This window comes from Protopterus annectens, chromosome 9.part0 (assembly GCF_019279795.1).
Source record: "Protopterus annectens isolate FY-2018-M chromosome 9.part0, PAN1.0, whole genome shotgun sequence".
Lineage (NCBI taxonomy): Eukaryota > Metazoa > Chordata > Ceratodontiformes > Protopteridae > Protopterus > Protopterus annectens.
Genome location: NC_056743.1, coordinates 855553621 through 855571931, shown reverse-complemented (window position 1 = coordinate 855571931; position 18311 = coordinate 855553621). Strand labels below are relative to the sequence as shown.

General features: G+C 39.2%; 1 protein-coding gene across 1 annotated transcript in view; it reads left to right on the top strand.

Annotated features, from left to right (window-relative positions):
- The window catches only part of COL11A2 (collagen type XI alpha 2 chain), a 484735-nt gene that overhangs the window by 230209 nt on the left and 236215 nt on the right, over window positions 1-18311 (top strand). Inside the window, exons 14-15 of the mRNA XM_044083566.1 lie at window positions 6205-6279; window positions 8241-8327. Of these exons, the coding sequence (XP_043939501.1) occupies window positions 6205-6279; window positions 8241-8327 (162 nt within the window). The remainder of the gene's footprint in view (window positions 1-6204; window positions 6280-8240; window positions 8328-18311) is intronic.

Genomic DNA, 18311 nt, shown 5'->3' with positions numbered 1-18311 from the left:
ATGTTGCTGGTGTCCGGCTTACAGGATTTTGAGCATTACCTTACTATGTTGTGAAACAAGTGCAAATGTCCAACAATCTGAGCATTCTGTAACACAGTCCTTTTTGAAATTAGAATATAAATTGATTTTCCCATCTAATAGCCACCATAATGTTTTCCATATTTGCTAGCAAATTCCAAGCAGCACTGTAACAGCATCATTTTAATGGATTTTAAGCAATTCAGTTTGAATTCCACAGTTTCCTGTGGTCTTGTTATTAGTAAAATCTTCTAGGGCTTGTTTAATTTCAGTATTCAGAATGTCTGGCTCTAGATCAGAGTACATACCATCGTATGTATCAGTGATGTTAGGATTCTTTTTATATAGTTGTGTATATCCCAAATGCAATGTTTTCTTAATACCTTCTACTTCGTTTAGGTCCCTCCCATCTTTGTCCTTTATCGTGCCCATTTTTACCCGGACGTTTCACTTAATACCAGTCATGTTGAACAGCTCTCTTGTCTTTCATATTCTGCTGTCCTCTTCCAGTTCTTTGTGCTGCTTATTTAAGTATGACTCCGTATCTTTACTTGCTATTCCCTGAAACTGCATTCACTCTGACTTATTTTACCTGAAACTTTGCATTCACTCTGACTTATTTTACCTGAAACTCTACATTCACTCTGACTTATTTTACCTGAAACTCTGCATTAACTCTGACTTATTTTACCTGAAACTCTGCATTCACTCTGACTTATCTTACCTGAAACTGCATTAACTCTGACTTATTTTTCCTGAAACTCTGCATTCACTCTGACTTATTTTACCTGAAACTCTACATTCACTCTGACTTATTTTACCTGAAACTCTACATTCACTCTGACTTATTTTACCTGAAACTCTGCATTCACTCTGACTTATTTTACCTGAAACTCTGCATTCACTCTGACTTATTTTACCTGAAACTCTACATTCACTCTGACTTATTTTATCTGAAAGTCTGCATTCATTCTGACTTATTTTACCTGAAACTCTGCATTCACTCTGACTTATTTTACCTGAAACTCTGACTTATTCTACATTCATTCTGACTTATTTTACCTGAAACTCTGCATTCACTCTGACTTATTTTACCTGACACTCTGCATTCAGTCTGACTTATTTTACCTGAAACTCTGCATTAACTCTGACTTATTTTACCTGAAACTCTGCATTAACTCTGACTTATTTTACCTGAAACTCTACATTCACTCTGACTTATTTTACCTGAAACTCTGCATTCACTCTGACTTATTTTACCTGAAACTCTACATTCACTCTGACTTATTTTACCTGAAACTCTGCATTCACTCTGACTTATTTTACCTGAAACTGTATTCACTCTGACTTATTTTACCTGAAAGTCTGCATTCACTCTGACTTATTTTACCCGAAACTCTGCATTCACTCTGACTTATTTTACCTGAAAGTCTGCATTCATTCTGACTTATTTTACCTGAAACTCTGCATTCACTCTGACTTATTTTCCCTGAAACTCTGCATTCATTCTGACTTATTTTACCTGAAACTGCATTCACTTTGACTTATTTTACCTGAAACTCTGCATTCACTCTGACTTATTTTACCTGAAACTGCATTCACTCTGACTTATTTTACCTGAAACTGCATGCACTCTGACTTATTTTACCTGAAACTCTGCATTCACTCTGACTTATTTTACCTGAAACTCTGCATTCACTCTGACTTATTTTACCTGAAACTCTGCATTCACTCTGACTTATTTTACCCGAAACTCTGCATTCACTCTGACTTATTTTACCTGAAACTCTGCATTCACTCTTATTTTACCTGAAACTCTGCATTCACTCTGACTTATTTTACCTGAAACTCTGCATTCACTCTGACTTATTTTACCTGAAACTCTGCATTCACTCTGACTTATTTTACCTGAAAGTCTGCATTCATTCTGACTTATTTTACCTGAAACTCTGCATTCACTCTGAATTATTTTACCTGAAACTCTACATTCACTCTGACTTATTTTACCTGAAACTCTGCATTCACTCTGACTTATTTTACCTGAAAGTCTGCATTCACTCTGACTTATTTTACCTGAAACTCTGTGTTCACTTTGACTTAGTTTACCTGTCTCCACGTCTCCACTACAGTGTGCTCTCTTTCTTTCCTTGGACAGTACTAAAGCCTTTTCATACACATTTGCCTCCTTAATCTTCTTTCTGTTTGGAATATTTTTTTGCTGTCTCCTGGATGATATCATAGACTTCTGTCCACAGTTCTTCAGGTAGCCTATCCACCAGGTCTTATCCCTTAAATCTATTTTCGCCTCCACATCATATCTTTTGACTACAAAGTATACAGTCAGTCGAGTGCTGTACTGACCATCTTTTTTAGACATGTGTAAAGCCACCTGTTATGCTGTAGAAGGAGAGTGTTTGCTATGACCAGTGAATTACCTCAGCGGAATTGTACTAGTACGTGTCCTGCTTCATTCTGTACTCCAAGGCCAAACTTCTCTGTTATGGCTGCTGTATCTCATATGATAAATGTAACATCTTTTTGTGTGTCATTTCTAAAAGTTACTCCAGATCCTCATAAGACTGATTAATGTCCTTCTCTTCAGGATCTGTAATTGGAGCATAAATTTGCATCAGCGGGATCTTGATTGCCCTTCCTTGTAGTCGGGTCGAGTTGTAACCAAGCACTTCATTTGAAACCTTTTTTATTAACTAGATTCTTGACCATGGTAGAAGATCTGATGATTATCTCATTAGCCTTACTAATGTATAAATCACATTAAAGTAATATTTCCAGCAAGGGGTTGTAAGGTAGAGGAATTAGAGAGTGATTGAGAGAGTGAGACCAGGGGAGGAGATGTACAGGTAGTAGATGTGGTGTTGGTAGAGAAGGAGGAGGACTGTAGCTGGCTTCTCAAAACCTCCTACTACTCAAAAAACTATCGCCTATCATTCACTTACCACTAGTAAGGCTTCTCAAAACCTCCTTGTACTAAAAAACTATCGCCTATCATTCATTTACCTCTAGTAACTCATTCACAGAATTATTATACAGCATCCAAGTAAACAAAATCTCATAACCTAAATCGTTTTGGCCCAAGTTCAAATGGCATTACAGAGTTTCTAGGTGATCTTGTTCATATGACACAGAAACCTTCCTATCCCAATCCGAAATCAGATGTCCACCTCTCTCTCTTTTAGATTTGGTAATTGTCAACAATCCAACAGATATTTTTCCATTTATGTACACCCCCTCTTTTAGCTGTCACAGACCCTTTTCTTTATATTCATGACAGCAGTAAAACGTCCCAAAAAACTCATTTCATTCAGGCCCAGAATATCATTTAGCATTCATTATCTGAAACTTCACCTCTTTACACTGAATGATCACCAACATTCAGTATACAAGTCCCTAATGCTACAGCTGTAAGGATAAATTATTTCTAATAATTTGTAGGCTTTACAAACCCAACAAAAGACAATAACTTCATGAAAGAGCTAAAAACCCTTCTTTCCCTCAAAGATGAATCTTGGCACAAATGTAAAAAAAACAAAACGTAAGACTCTAGAAAACATTTTCTTCAACTTTGTAATTTAGTCAGACAATCCTTTAGATAATATAAAATTAGATAGCACAAATCTAAACAAAAATCTTTAGCAGATAAAGCCTCCCTACCAACCTGCTATACAGTACATTATTTACTTCAAATGTATTAAACATAAAGATATTCAACCTCTCCTTCAACAAATTCCAGTAGATGCCCCCACTGAATCAGACAACTTACTGCCATGGTTTGTGTACTAAAGCATGAAGTTCAGCATTGTCCCTCTCCTGCATATCTACCTTCTCTGTATCACAGCAAACATTATGCCCATCATTTAGATTAGTTAAACCATGTTAACTACCCAAGCCTGACAATGCTTCATATTTACATTTCATTTCTGTGTTATCAAAACTAGCAAAAATATTTCAGAAAATCATTCACATTTAACTCTCTCATTACAGTGCACAGTATAATATTCTACCCATAAAGCAACACAGCTTTTTAGCAGGTGATAGAACAATGGCTACATTGTGGGCCTTCAATGATAACATTTTACCTAACATGAGTAAAGACAACTGTGTTGACTCTCTCTTTATAAACGTAAACAGAGTCTTTGATCCTTTTACCCACAACATCCTGTTAAATCATTTACTTCAAATAGTTAACCCCAAATGCCTCTAAATGGTTTCATGGTTACTTATCCAACCTCACTGTCTTCAGTGTTAAGACTTTTGCACCCTTGTCATCCAGTCCCCCCCTTCCCCACTAAAAGGGGGTTCCATGAGGTTTTATTATTACTCCTGCTCTTAACTCAGCCTTAATCAACACCTTCCACTCTTACTATATGCTGATTACATGCTATTATTCAGGTCAGCCCTTCTCACAGCACTATAGAAACTTATCCAGAGACAGATTCCATTAGTTCAGCAATTGGCTCAATGCTAAAAACTAGTTTTAAACTTTAAAAAAAAAGCCATGCTTTTTGGAACACAGCAAAAGCTTTCTAAATTTCCAAACATCCCAGAAATTAAAAATCTTAAAGTTCCAGCTGAAATAACTACCTCCTTCAAGTATTTAACTATCTGCTGTGACAAAATCCTGAACTTTCATCTCCATACTAACAAAAAAAAAAAACAGAAGCCATCTATTCTGGGCAATAAAAAGCACATATTCTCTTTCTCTTCTGTTATGTTCATCATAGGAAAAAATGCATCTTTTTGCTGCGCTTGAATATGGCTGCCTCAGAATTTCAGGCTTGTGAGTTTGTAAATACAGATGTGCATAACTGAGTAATTCTGTCAGCTCATCCTTGGTCATTTACTCTCACTCAGACCTCAGTTCTGCCTAAAGCAAGAATTAATTGCAACCACACCACAGACAGACACACACACACATACGCACACACACACACACACACACACACGCACACACACACACACACACACACACACACACACACACACACACACACACACACACACACACACACACACAAACATACAAAGCATATGGTGACATACATTCGCAATATGTACACTCATGTGCACGCCCACATACACATACACATGCAAACACAAACATTTACTTACTTGCAGTTATACAAGTATGTGCACAAAAGGCCCGTGCATAGGTATCGTTAGTTGCATGATGATTCACACGTGGTCCTTTGTGGCTGGTTATATATTATGCAATCAGTAGCCTACAGAGTGCCATAAATGGTGCCCATCAGTAAAAGTTTCTTTTCCTTTACAACTCTTGTAGTTTAGCTAAATATATTGAGCTTACCCGTGATCAAGCAACTTTTTGTGTGGCTTGTCTGTACAACTGACCCTTTAACATTAATTTGTTATAATTATGGTTAGCTTTTATATGGAGTGCAAAAAGTTTTTGGAGTGCAAAAAGTCTGTGTAAATGTGCAGTTGTTGGTCTGCACCACTGTGTCATACACTTTCCTATTTACTTGTAAGGTATTGCTTATTTCAAGTCAGTGTTTATTGGACTATTTGTTTTTCACACTGAACAGTCCAGCTAGCTGGTCATCTTTAATTTCTCTGCCACTTTTATCAATAGAATACTTATTTTTATTCCAATTATTTGTTAAGCAGGTAAGCCCCTTAGGCACAAAAGCCTTTTCTGATGTGCAACCTGAGAGCACTTTCTGGTATGTGAGTTGCTCAGAATCAGTTAGAGTGAAGACAGCTCGAGTATTAACATTACATGCTAACAGTTAGCTTGCTATTTTATACAAACAATACTTTACCAGGATAGCATTTGCCTATAATAACATGGCAGTGCTTCACAACAGGGCGTACATTACCTGGGATGGGCATGTTAGGTGTAGTTTGGGTAGTTAATTAGTAGCTACTTCCTCACTGCCATTAATGGCAAACAGTAATGTGAACTAAGCAGCTCTGTAATTAAAAGGGATATTTCCAGCAGTACCACTGCATATTGTTAATGCTGATGACCAGTGCTACAGCTTCTGCCTTTGAAATGTAGGTTTATGAGTTTGTACTGAGTAATTCTGTCAGCTGATACTTGGTCATTTACTTGCACTCAGACCTCGGTTCTGCCTAAGGCCACTGCTGTTATTATTCTTCCAGTTATTTGTCATTTAACAGGCTACTCTTTCTTTTATCATGTAGGGTCCTCCTGGACGTGCAGGCCTTCCTGGTGCTGATGGCTTACCTGGTCCTGCTGGTAGTTCCTTTATGCTCCCGGTAAGTAAGAGTCCAGTTTCCCATCATGCTTTTTACCATAGGTACCAAAGTCTGTTTGCTAACATCTTGTGGCCCTATTTGAAAGCAATGGAGTCATTCTGTTTAAACTTCATATCACTGCAATTTAAAGGCCGTACTTCATGATCTAACAGTGGGCCCTAATAGACTGGTACACCTGCTTACTGAAGTTTGCGTGTGTGTCTGTACGTGTTTCCATGTGTGTGTGTGTGTGTGTGTGTGTGTGTGTGTGTGTGTGTGTGTGTGTGTGTGTGTGTCTGTGCTTGTGTCTGTATCTGTCTAGCATCTTCAATTACAATTTTGAAAGCTCTGCCAACCATTTGAGACCATAGACTCAGTTTGTATCTTAGTGACCACCGAAAAGGTATTAACTTATAAATATATAGCCTAGAATTTCTGGCTGCATTTGGACATACATATGTTAGAAGGTTATTTAGCAGTTGTGTTTAATGTACAGATGGTTATAATATCTGGCATTTTACCCTTGTAACCAGTTATCTATGCTGTATGCTGCTTATGCTAAAGGATCCATGCTGGAGAAAACAAATATGCCTTGAGTAACAGATTCCGTCCACTGAAAGTAGTTAATAAAATCTGAAGCCTCAATCCCCGAAGTCCACGCAGCCCATGAACCAGCCTGGGCCTACATTAGGGAATGATAGCTTGTGTTACTATGACAACACATACAAGCCTGGCATGGCAGTCTATGTCTGTACCTCATTTTTTATATCCACAGAGAGAGGGTTATACTGCAAAATGTTCATTAGTTCAGTGGTGATGACATGGCAGTGGCCGGAGACTACCTCTTAGGCTGCCTGATTGTGACAACTTAGCATTTTTTGTCTGAGAAGTTTACAGGGCAGAAAAATGAACAGCTGTGGAAAGATTCACATACCACATTTTGTCTCAGAACGAGTTACATCTGTAGCCCATCTTTGTAATTATGATGAGTATGACATTTACTCCTGGTGTAAAAGTCCGAAAAAAAGCAGATGAAATTTTATGATCAGGCAGTGAAAGCTATTATTTTTTGAGCATGATATTCTATCCATGTGAGTGATTCCAGTCTGCTTCAGTTTGTGTGATGTTATACAATTCAACTTGTTTTTTTTTTTGGAGAACTTGGAAATTCTAAAAGTGTGGTGTTATTATTACTGTGGCTGAATTACAGTGAGCAAAAGAGTATGAGTGCAAGTTAATTTTCAGGTATTGCCATTCCTTTGTTACATACTCCTTACAGCAGAATTCTGCGAAAATCACTTGAAGACTCAGTACCATGATGGAGTATAGACACACACATAATTGTATTAATACTGTTTTACTGAACTGGACTATATACAAAGATCATTGTTTTCTACATTTTCCATATGAAAGGCGTTCCTCTTGCTCCTGTCAGTTACATAAAAGCTTTGGAGCTGCACGTTTCCCCTGGTGACAGATTTACCCTTCAGGAAAATTGTATATAGTCATTTTCCTTCATCTGGATTTATTTGACTGGCCAGCATACAATAACTTAACTGGATCTCACGGTATGGTCATATCAGGGTCTGTAATACAAGCTATACTGAATGTCGAATTGCTTCCATCTTGATGTCACAGTGTAACCTTGTCTGTTTCCTGCTGTAATACAAACATTGTAATAGCAACACTGGACAAACGTCCTTCATGTGAGCCTATCACAGCTGTAGAATTATTACTGATTCTCAGTAAGTATCTAGCCCTTGGTGTTAACTGTGGTCACAGCCTGAGAAAAGATACATGAAATGCAGGAATATTTGCACATAGCCCTCTCAATCTGAACAGTACCTTCTCCGAACTAGTTTACCAGATGTTGTATAGATTGTTAAGTGGCTGGCATACAGTTCTGAGGGTGTTTCTGGAAATGAGATGCTGTTGTCTTCTACTGCAATCATATGCCTGACTTGTTGTTTTCTTTCTCTCAGTTCCGGTTTGGCAGCAGTGGAGGAGATAAAGGCCCCGTTGTTTCTGCTCAGGAAGCTCAGGCTCAAGCCATCTTGCAACAAGCTAGGGTAAGGACCCCCCATACACAATGTATTCTCTAGACTGTTCTCTGTGAAGTGCCTGAAAACTCACTGCCCTGACTTCTCAGTTTACCTTAGTATGATTGGACACACTTGAATTGCATTGCTGACATTTATCAAAATATGAAGAATATTTTAAACCGTTATAAATGTTATAGTTCTATCTGAATGCATCTGGTAACTAAAGACACTAAACTTGTTTTATGTTGCAGTACGCTGATGTTGTGAAGGGTACTTTGTGGACCTTTTCAGCTGTAGCAACACCCATGTATTTATGCATGTAAGATTGTGTACATCCATATAATTAACAAATTCTAATTCTGCTTGTGAATATTTATTTGTAACTTAATCCTTATCCTGCAGTGTCTCTAAAGCCAAATCTAATAATCAAATTACTGCAGTTCTTTCATTTTTAACATTCCTTTCACTACTTCTTCAGTGCCACCTGAGCATACAGACACTGCTGAAACTAGGAAGGGACAAAGGGGGTGGCTGCCCTGGCACAAGCTTTGAGGGTGCATAATCGTCAGCTGCCAGTGGTGAGGAAATGCAGTAGCAGCAATTCCTTATTTAGCTCAAGGATACAGCATTGCATAAAATAACGCCCGTGCTGCACTGTTCTAAAGCACTTTATGTATGCTTGTTGATTTAATTGTAGCAAGCAGCTTGTTCCACTTCCAGAGAAGAAGAAGAAGATGAGTTGATTTGGGATGAGGGGTGCCCCAGTTTGGGGAACTGCACAGGGTGCCAGATGACCCAGCTCTAGTTATGCTTACAGAGTTATGAAAGTCGAAGCTTCATTGCCTTTGTACTACTCAGTAGGAACATCACTCTGTATCACTGCAAAGGCTGCAGTATCATCCTTACTGTGCATTGAGCCATGTATAAACACATCATTGGCCATTAACATCCTACATCTCACTAGCCTCTCCCAGATCTGTATCTCATTATAGCTGTTCATATCTGTTATAGGCCTCTGTTCCATTTACATGCAGCAATCAATGCAGACCTTGACAGGCTTGGACACATCAGTTAATGAGAAAGTGATCAGCTTGGCTACTGTATTTTTCAGACCATTATTTACAATAGCCATCTGTTTTTAAAGGCATAAACTGATAATTTCCTGATTTTATTAGCTAGGTAAACATTTCTAGTAGCCATTAGCCACCTTTTGGTCCTCATAAACTGTAATGTATCACAGTGTCTGGGGGAATAGCCTATTAGTTGTTGTCACTGATGCTACTGCACGTGTCTGCCCTGCCCAGGTGGCCTTAAATATAGGTCACTGACAGAAGCATTTTATTTATTTATTTATCTATTTTCAATATACACATTTAAACTTGGATAAGCCTGTGTGACAACTATAAGGAGTTATTCTCTTCTGAATGTGAGAAGAACAGTTGTACCAGGCATTATTGTTAAAACTCTGCTCGACTCATATGACAATGAACATTCATATGGCATTTTATTTGCTGCAGAGGAAGGATTGGTGCGACAGTTCTGTGACTCTCTTTATCATTTGCTTCCCTCTGAACAACATTTATGTGGTTGCTCTGTGACCTTCCCACAATTTCATTCATGTGAGGCTGCATTTCATGAAGCTCTTTTTTTACCCTTTTTGCTGTCCTGATGACCTTATAAAGCTGTTTTTCCAAAGGATCTGTCATCCTTTTCATCTAGAGACTCCGTATGTCAGTTCTTTCATTCTGCTTGCATCCATTGAAGAGGTGTTGTGACAGTCTGTACATAGCAACATACTCTGATGGTAAAATGGGTGAAATGGTGAAGATGCATTGTAGGTCACACAGGACACACAAACATTTGTGTAAAAATAGCAAATAAATGTATTACTGCACATATACAAATTATGCTGAAATAACAGATGTATCTATTCCTTGGACAGCCACCCAGAAATAATTGTTTGTAGTACTACATTATAACCATGTATGGATAGACAGTGAGTACAGTTCCCATTCTTGGAAACAGATATGCTTCACACTCACACATACGTAGAGGGTGAATGCCACCCCCATTCATGGAATTAGGTGTGTATCACACACGTGCATTGGAGTATATGCACAGTTCCCATTCGTGTAAATGAGTGTGCATCACACCAATGCATGAGAGGAGGATATGTAAGTCCCCATTAATGGAGTAAGTGTGCTTCACAACCATGCATGGGAAGAGGATATGTACAGTCCTTATTTATGGAATAGGTGTGCATACCACCCATGCATCGGAGGAGTATATGTAGAGTCCCCACTCATGGAAATGGGTGTGCATCACACCAGTGCATGAGAGGAGGATATGTAAATCCCCATTAATAGAGTAAGTGTGCTTCACACTCATGCATAGAAAGAGGATATGTTCAGTCCCTATTTATGGAATAGGTATGCATACCACCCATGCATTGGAGGAGTATGTGTACAGTCCCCCTTCGTGGAAATGGGTGTGCATCACACCCCTCCATGAGAGGAGGATGTATATAGTCCTCATTAATGGAATAGGTTTTTCATCACATCCATGCATGGGAAGAGGATATGTACAGTCCCCATTTACGGAACATGTGTGTATCTTACCCATGCATGGGAAGAGGATATGTACAGTCTCCATTTATGGAAGTGTGTGTGCATCACACCCCTGTATGAGAAGAGGATATATATATATATATATATATATATATATATATATATATATATATAGTCCCCATTAATGGAATAAGTGTGCTTCACACCCATGCATGGCAGAAGTGTATTTAGAGTCCCCATTCATGGAAATGGGTGCGTATCACCCCCCCCATGTATGAGAAGAGGATATATACAATCCCCATCTATGGAATAGGTGTGCATCACAGGTCCCATTCATTTGATCAAAATTTCAAAATGCTGAAACCCAAAATATCAAAAGCTCAAAATATCGAAAATGGGAATTTGCCCTTTCTCTACTGTTATGTGATCTCAGAGTTGGTATGTATACTTAGCTGGGGGTGTGCGATGCAGGTGGGTCTGCCCCTGTATTAAATATGTTTTCAATATTTTGAGTTTTCAACATTTTGAAATTTCGATATTATGACATAGATCTCTGCATCACACCCATGTATGGGAGCATGATATTTACAGTCCTCATTCATGGAAATGGGTATACATCACACCCCTGCATTGGAAGAGGATATGTACAACCACATTTTATGGAATAGGTGTGCATCACAACCGTGCATGGGAGGAGGACATGTACAGTCAATGTTTATGTAAATGGGTGTGCATCACACCCATGTGTGGGAAGAGGATATGAACAGTCCCCATTTATGGAAATGGTTCGCATCACACCCATGCATGGAAAGAAGATATGTACAGTCCCCGTTTATGAAATAGGTTTGCATCACACCCAGCATGACTAGAGGGTGCATACAGTCCTCATTCATGAACATGGGTATAAAACAGGGGCAGTACATGACAGAGCTATAAGTTTGATCTGATTAGTAGGGGAATGATCTGATTTGTAGGGGAAACTATGTAATACTTTTTGAAAGAATAATAACCGAGTACCTACATTTCTAGATTTTACTCAGCAGACAGCTGATGTTGGTCTATTTGGGAATACCTTCTACAGTTCTAGAGAACTCATCTCCACAAACACATAAGATGTGGACAGGCCACAGTATTACAACTAGGATGTTGCAGAGGCCACATTTGAAGAAAGGCTAAAGGCACTAAATATATGAAGTCTAATAGGAAGGCATGAAGAGAAAAACATGAAAGAAATATTCTTGTAACTCATGGAAACTAACAAACTAACAGAATCAGTTAGTAAAGTGACATTAAAACATGGAAAGCTGTAGGAGAAGCTTATAGAAAATAAGTGAAAGTATTTTTTCAATAGCGGAGGTAGAAGATGCATAGAATAGCCTTCTTGAGAATGTTTTAGAACTGAAAACAGAATTCAGGAATGCACAAGATGGCATTAGGCAGTCCTAAATGGTCAAGAGGTTTTATGGACGCATGGTATTAGCTAGGTACTTCTACTGTTCACTGAGACTGAGTTAATCACATGAGAATTCATCAAGCCTGACCCATCAAGCTGTAGTTATTTAAAACTATGTCAGAAATTCACTCTTTTCCCCAAGATGTGAAGACCTAAGACATGAAGTGGAGAATGTGAGGAAGGTCTTCCTCCATTTTGTGGGTGGGGTAATTGCACCTGCATGAAACACTTGATATATTGCACCTACATGAAACACTTGATAAAGTGTTTCTTGAGTTTTTCAACAAGCTGTTGTTTCATGTATTTGTAATCACCATAACATTCGAAATGTAATTTTGTGAATATCATTACAACTTATAAACTAACTTTAACTGCTGCTTATCTGTGAAATAGGAAAATACATAATTCAGGTTGGGCAGGTTGAAACAGATATCTTTGACTGGAAGATCAAGTACATGTGATAGAAATGGCCCACAGAGTCTTTATAAGACATTTAATACAGCCTTGTATAAAGGGTAATAAAAATATTTGCCATTCTAGGGCTAGGGTTTACAGTGCTGGCTTAGACTGCAGACTGGTTGGCGGTTAGTTCTAAGCAGGCAGCATTCATAAGAAAAGATAAATGCATACTTAGGGTTCAGAACTGGGACCATCTGTATTTGATGTATTTATAGATGACACTGTAGATGAACTGGAAGGAAAAGCATCTCTCTTTCTGGATGGCAGTAGATTTTGTGACTGGATTTATATCCAGTACAGGCCGAAGATAATGAGAGGTGACTTGAAAAGGTTAAAGAAGTCAATAAGAGGATATATGTTTTGGGTACATGTGTTTTTGGTGAATGTTCTTTGTCCGATTCACAACAGCTTTATTTCTGAAAGTCACTTTCAATGAACAGGCAGTGTTGCCTTTTCTACTGTTGTGTGAAAGTGGAGTTGGTATATATAATTTAGGGAGTTTCCCACGTAATTGAGGGGTGCAGGATGGCTTGCCCTCCTACAAAAAAAATTAAAACACTGTCCACATGAAAGTGGTTTTCAGCAATTTTTTTTTTTTGCTGTTTTGTAGGTCAGACAAAAAGTGTTCAACCAATAATCATGAATTCTGTGGTTTGACTGGGGCAAAAATAACGAGAATAGCAGGACATAGCGGATAATGAGGGCAGTAAAAATGGAAAGGATGTGAGAGTGATTATATAGAGGATTATGAGGGCAGTAAAAATGGAAAGGATGTGAGAGTGATTATATAGAGGATAATGAGGGCAGTAAAAATGGAAAGGATGTGAGAGTGATTATGTAGAGGATAACGAGGGCAGTAAAAATGGAAAGGATGTGAGAGTGATTATATAGAGGATAATGAGGGCAGTAAAAATGGAAAGGATGTGAGAGTGATTATATAGCGGATAATGAGGGCAGTAAAAATGGAAAGGATGTGAGAGTGATTATATAGCGGATAATGAGGGCAGTAAAAATGGAAAGGATGTGAGAGTGATTATATAGCGGATAATGAGGGCAGTAAAAATGGAAAGGGATGTGAGAGTGATTATATAGAGGATAATGAGGGCAGTAAAAATGGAAAGGATGTGAGAGTGATTATGTCAGCTGTACTAAAAGGCGCTCTAGCAATGTTAGATGGCACCGTGATGGTCCTGGGGAATTATGGGATGTCAATGGAAAGACACTGTCAGTAAAAGGCAATGTTGTCATTCCTTGTACAGACTGTCATTACCAGCATCCACAGTACTGCATTCAGCACTGTAACCTCATCTTCACAAAGACATTATAAGGATGCAGTCCAAAAAACATAACTAAAACAGTTTGCAGTCTGTCACAAAAGTGAAGTGAAAAGAGGGTCACAAAATTTGATATGAACATTATAAAAGCAGAATCCAGGGAATAGACACGTAGAAACAACTGCACACCTCAGTGGAATCTTCAAGTTCATCAAATATGTTACATAATAAAAGACATAACAACAGAAAAGGGTGCAATGTGAGACAGAAAAGACAGGGATGACGCTTATACAACACAGACAGAGATTTTTTTAATTAAATGTCTAATATGCAATACATTCTGTATTTCATTTCATTTGTTTGACACCAGGAGACAGCATCGTTAGTCTGCCTTTTAAAAGCAAGTATCATTCTGTGTGTTCTGCCTCACTCTTCTCTCCAGTGTCCATGTATCCCGTGCTCTTTTGAATGCCTCCAAGACTTAGTTTTCTCCCACTGCATTGGAACTACATTCCACAAGTCTTTAGGCATCCGAAAGATGATGTACATTCATAGATTCAAACAATAACTGGACCCTCACACTCTGCTGACTGTACCCCCTTCTTCCTCATGTCCTTTATCAGAATGACAGACCACAACTCCCTGACATAATCTTGTGCAGCTATATAACATGTCCCCCTCTGCCCCTTCTGGTATCTAATGAGAAGAGCCCCAGCTTCTTCAACCTGTGTTCATACTGTTTTCTCCCCACCCAAGAACTTTTCTGGTTCCTTGCCTGTGAACTATTCTACCAACCTGATGCTGCCTCCTCTTCTATCTATATGGCCACCACATCTTCACATAGTGCTTCAGCTAAGCAGTGGCTTGTAGAATAAAAACATTACTTCTTTGTTTCTAGTCTCAGTTTTTCTGAGAATACACCCATGCATTCAGTTTCCTATGTTATAGTTCTAACTCTTTGCTCCTCGTGATCCATTGTAGATGATATAAACTCCTCAAAGTCCTCTCCCTGCTCTGTCACCATCATCCCCACTCTGCAGCTCATCCCACACCAGGACTGTCGTATCCTAAATGTAGTATCTTGTATTTCTTTCCATTAAGCCTCAACTGCCACCCTTCTGCCAACAAAGCCATTCCAAGTCTTCCATCAGATTCTTTTCCATCCCTCATTTTTACATCGCTCTTTGTTTCATCTTCAAAAAGGAATATTTTTACTTTTCACATGCCCAGACATGTCTGAAACAAACCTAGTGATCAGTACTGAGCCAGTAACCAACTGCCGGAGTCACCACTAGTCCTTTCTCCTATTCTTGATGATATCCCTTTCCTAATTTTCAGTGTTATGCTATCCAGGTACATCGGAGTCCAGTACCCTAATCCTTGTAGTTGTCTTTACACTCACCTGTATAGGACCTTATCAGAGGCCTTGTTGAAGAGTAGACAGACAATGCAATATAGACTGCAATAGTTATATTTATTAGTGCAATAGTATACATACTATATTCATTTGGCATACATTGCCAGCTAAAGATTCAATGTACCACTCAAAAATGTATTAATTAAAAAGGCATGACAAGGGTGGTTAAAAGAAGGGGGTTATTGTCCCCCTCCATGACTCAGGAAACTCATAACACGTATTTAAGGTTAATGGAAATACTCACCATCCAACCCAATATGATATCCATGGATGACTTTACCCCACTTTTAACTGGGAATCAGATACAGCACCAGATGTACAGGCACAGAGATTCCTGGATTTTGTGAACACAGACTCCCTGAACAAGATTGTCAGTGTGCTGACCAAGGATACAAACATACTAGATGTGGTCCTCACTGATATGGAAGGGCACTGCAGATCCTCTAGTGTAATGTCCTCTCTGGTAAGGTCAGACCACAAAACATTCCCTTTGAAGTGTAAATAAAACCCAGAACCCTAGTTAACCCTGGAATGGTCAGGAACAACTCTACGGTTAACTTCCTACTAATAAAGTGATAAGCTGTAAAATTTCAAGCCCCCATAACCCCTGAGGACACTGCTCCCTATGCTGAACTGTTTACAGAAACCCTATACAAGCATGTTAATAGCTGTATAAATGCAGCTACACCAACCAGGAATAAGTACAGAACTAACTCAAAAAAAAAAAAAAAAACAATCCTCCATGGTGGGATAACAATATCAATGGGATATATAACAGAATCATGACAAAACTTAGGAGGTATAGCACCCTTCAGGATAAAATCACACTCATCAAACTAAAACAACTAAGAGGACAAAGCCAAAATCTGAGGTAAGTCTGGCCTCCCAGGCCAAGGGCAAGCACAAGGCATTCTTTAACTATGTCCACAACCTCAAAGGCAATACACAGCTGTGTGCAGAGCTCATTGTTATTGGAACCACGTACACAGAGCCAGAAGGTTTAGCAAACCTACTGGCAGACAGATTCAGCTCTAACTTAACCCCCCCCCCCCCAAAATCTCCTCTGGAAATACCATCAAATACAACTTCCCCTATTATCACTAGGGAACATATCCTCAATGCTCCCCCTAAGACCAAAAACACCCCATTGATGGGCCCAGCCAATATCCCAGGATGCCTTCTAAATAGCATGAAACATGACCTATCAGGCCGTCTGGAATTGTTATGTAACTGTAGCCTCCAAACAGGCTTCATGCCTCATGAATGGAGAACAGCAACAGTCATCCCTCTGCACAAAGGTGGGCAATCTGCAGACCCTGGAAGCTACAGACCCATACATCTCACTAGTTTCCTATGCAAAGCCATGGAAAGAAGTATCGTGGAAATTATTAATAATGACATATGAAATTTCCAGACACTGAACCCAACCAGTTTGTTTTTTTCAAGGGCAGGTCATGCCAACTCAACCAAGTAGACCAGTCAATGGATGAGGACAAAATGGTTCACACTGCCTATCTGGACCTGGCTATGGCACTTGACACAATGTTCCACTCGGGCATTGTTGACAAACTCAAGAGTTTAGGTATAAGCCCTAATGTCACCCGGTGGATAGCCTGCTGGCTCACAGACAGAACTCGGGAAGTTTGAATTGGGGATTCCACCTCTACAAAGAGGCCAGTCACAAGCAAAGTCCCTCTGGGATCAGTCGCAGGACCACTCTGTTTTGACATTTACTTCTCTGAAGTCAAGGCCAATGTCAAGGGCCTCTGACCGACCAAATTTGCAGACAGTTGCAAATTAGGAGCAGTCGTAAAATTCCCCACTGTCACTAATGTTCTTCAGGAAGGGCTGATACATGTACATACCTTGTGTCAGAGCCATGAACTAAAACTAAATTCCAAGAAATGGATAATAATATCCTTTGGAAAGTCATGCACCGCTGGTAGCTATCATATTGACATCACACCCCGAAGAGTTCTACTAGTAGATAGTGATTTAGGGACATATGTAGACAAATCTAAGCTTTGGCTATCACGTGAATACAGTGTTGAGGAAATGCTTCTATGCTGTGCAACTTATAAACATAGGTATGCATAGCATTCATCAGACCTATCATTGAGTACAGTGCCCCCTTTGGTATGTACCTAACTGGGCACATCCAACAGTTAGAACTGTCACAGATGTTCCTCACTAAAAGAATACAGGAGTAAATAACATGTTCTTTGTAGACTGCCTCAAAACCCTATCTCTGTATTCTGTCTCCTACAGGCTGTTGAGGGGAGATCTATGCCTTGTATACAAGCCATCGTTGGACCCCACTCTGATGGACCTCTTGTGTAAGAAGACTGTTTTACATGTTAGGTTTTGTTTTTTTATTCATTTCAATATTTTACAACATCACTCATCTGGTCTTCAATGATAGCGGTTCGATGTTGTGAAATTTTGATCCTTTGAAGTAGACCCATAGATATATATATATATATATATATATATATATATATATATATATATATATATATATATATACACACACACACACACACACACACACACACACACACACACACACACACACACACACTAACCTGCGGTGGTGGTGCTGCAGTAGCGTTGTCACCTCACAGTAAGACGCTGTCCAGTTCGATTGTCAGCTAGAGCGTCTTCTGCGTGGAGACATGCGTGAATGGGCGTACCTTCATTGAAGGTTGTGCGTCAGGGCTGGTAACTCGGCACGTAAAAATCAACTGCCAATCATTAGCGGACCGGAGTTCCGCTGTGGCGACCCCTAACCGGGAAAAGCCGAAAGACACAAACATATACACACACACACACACACACACA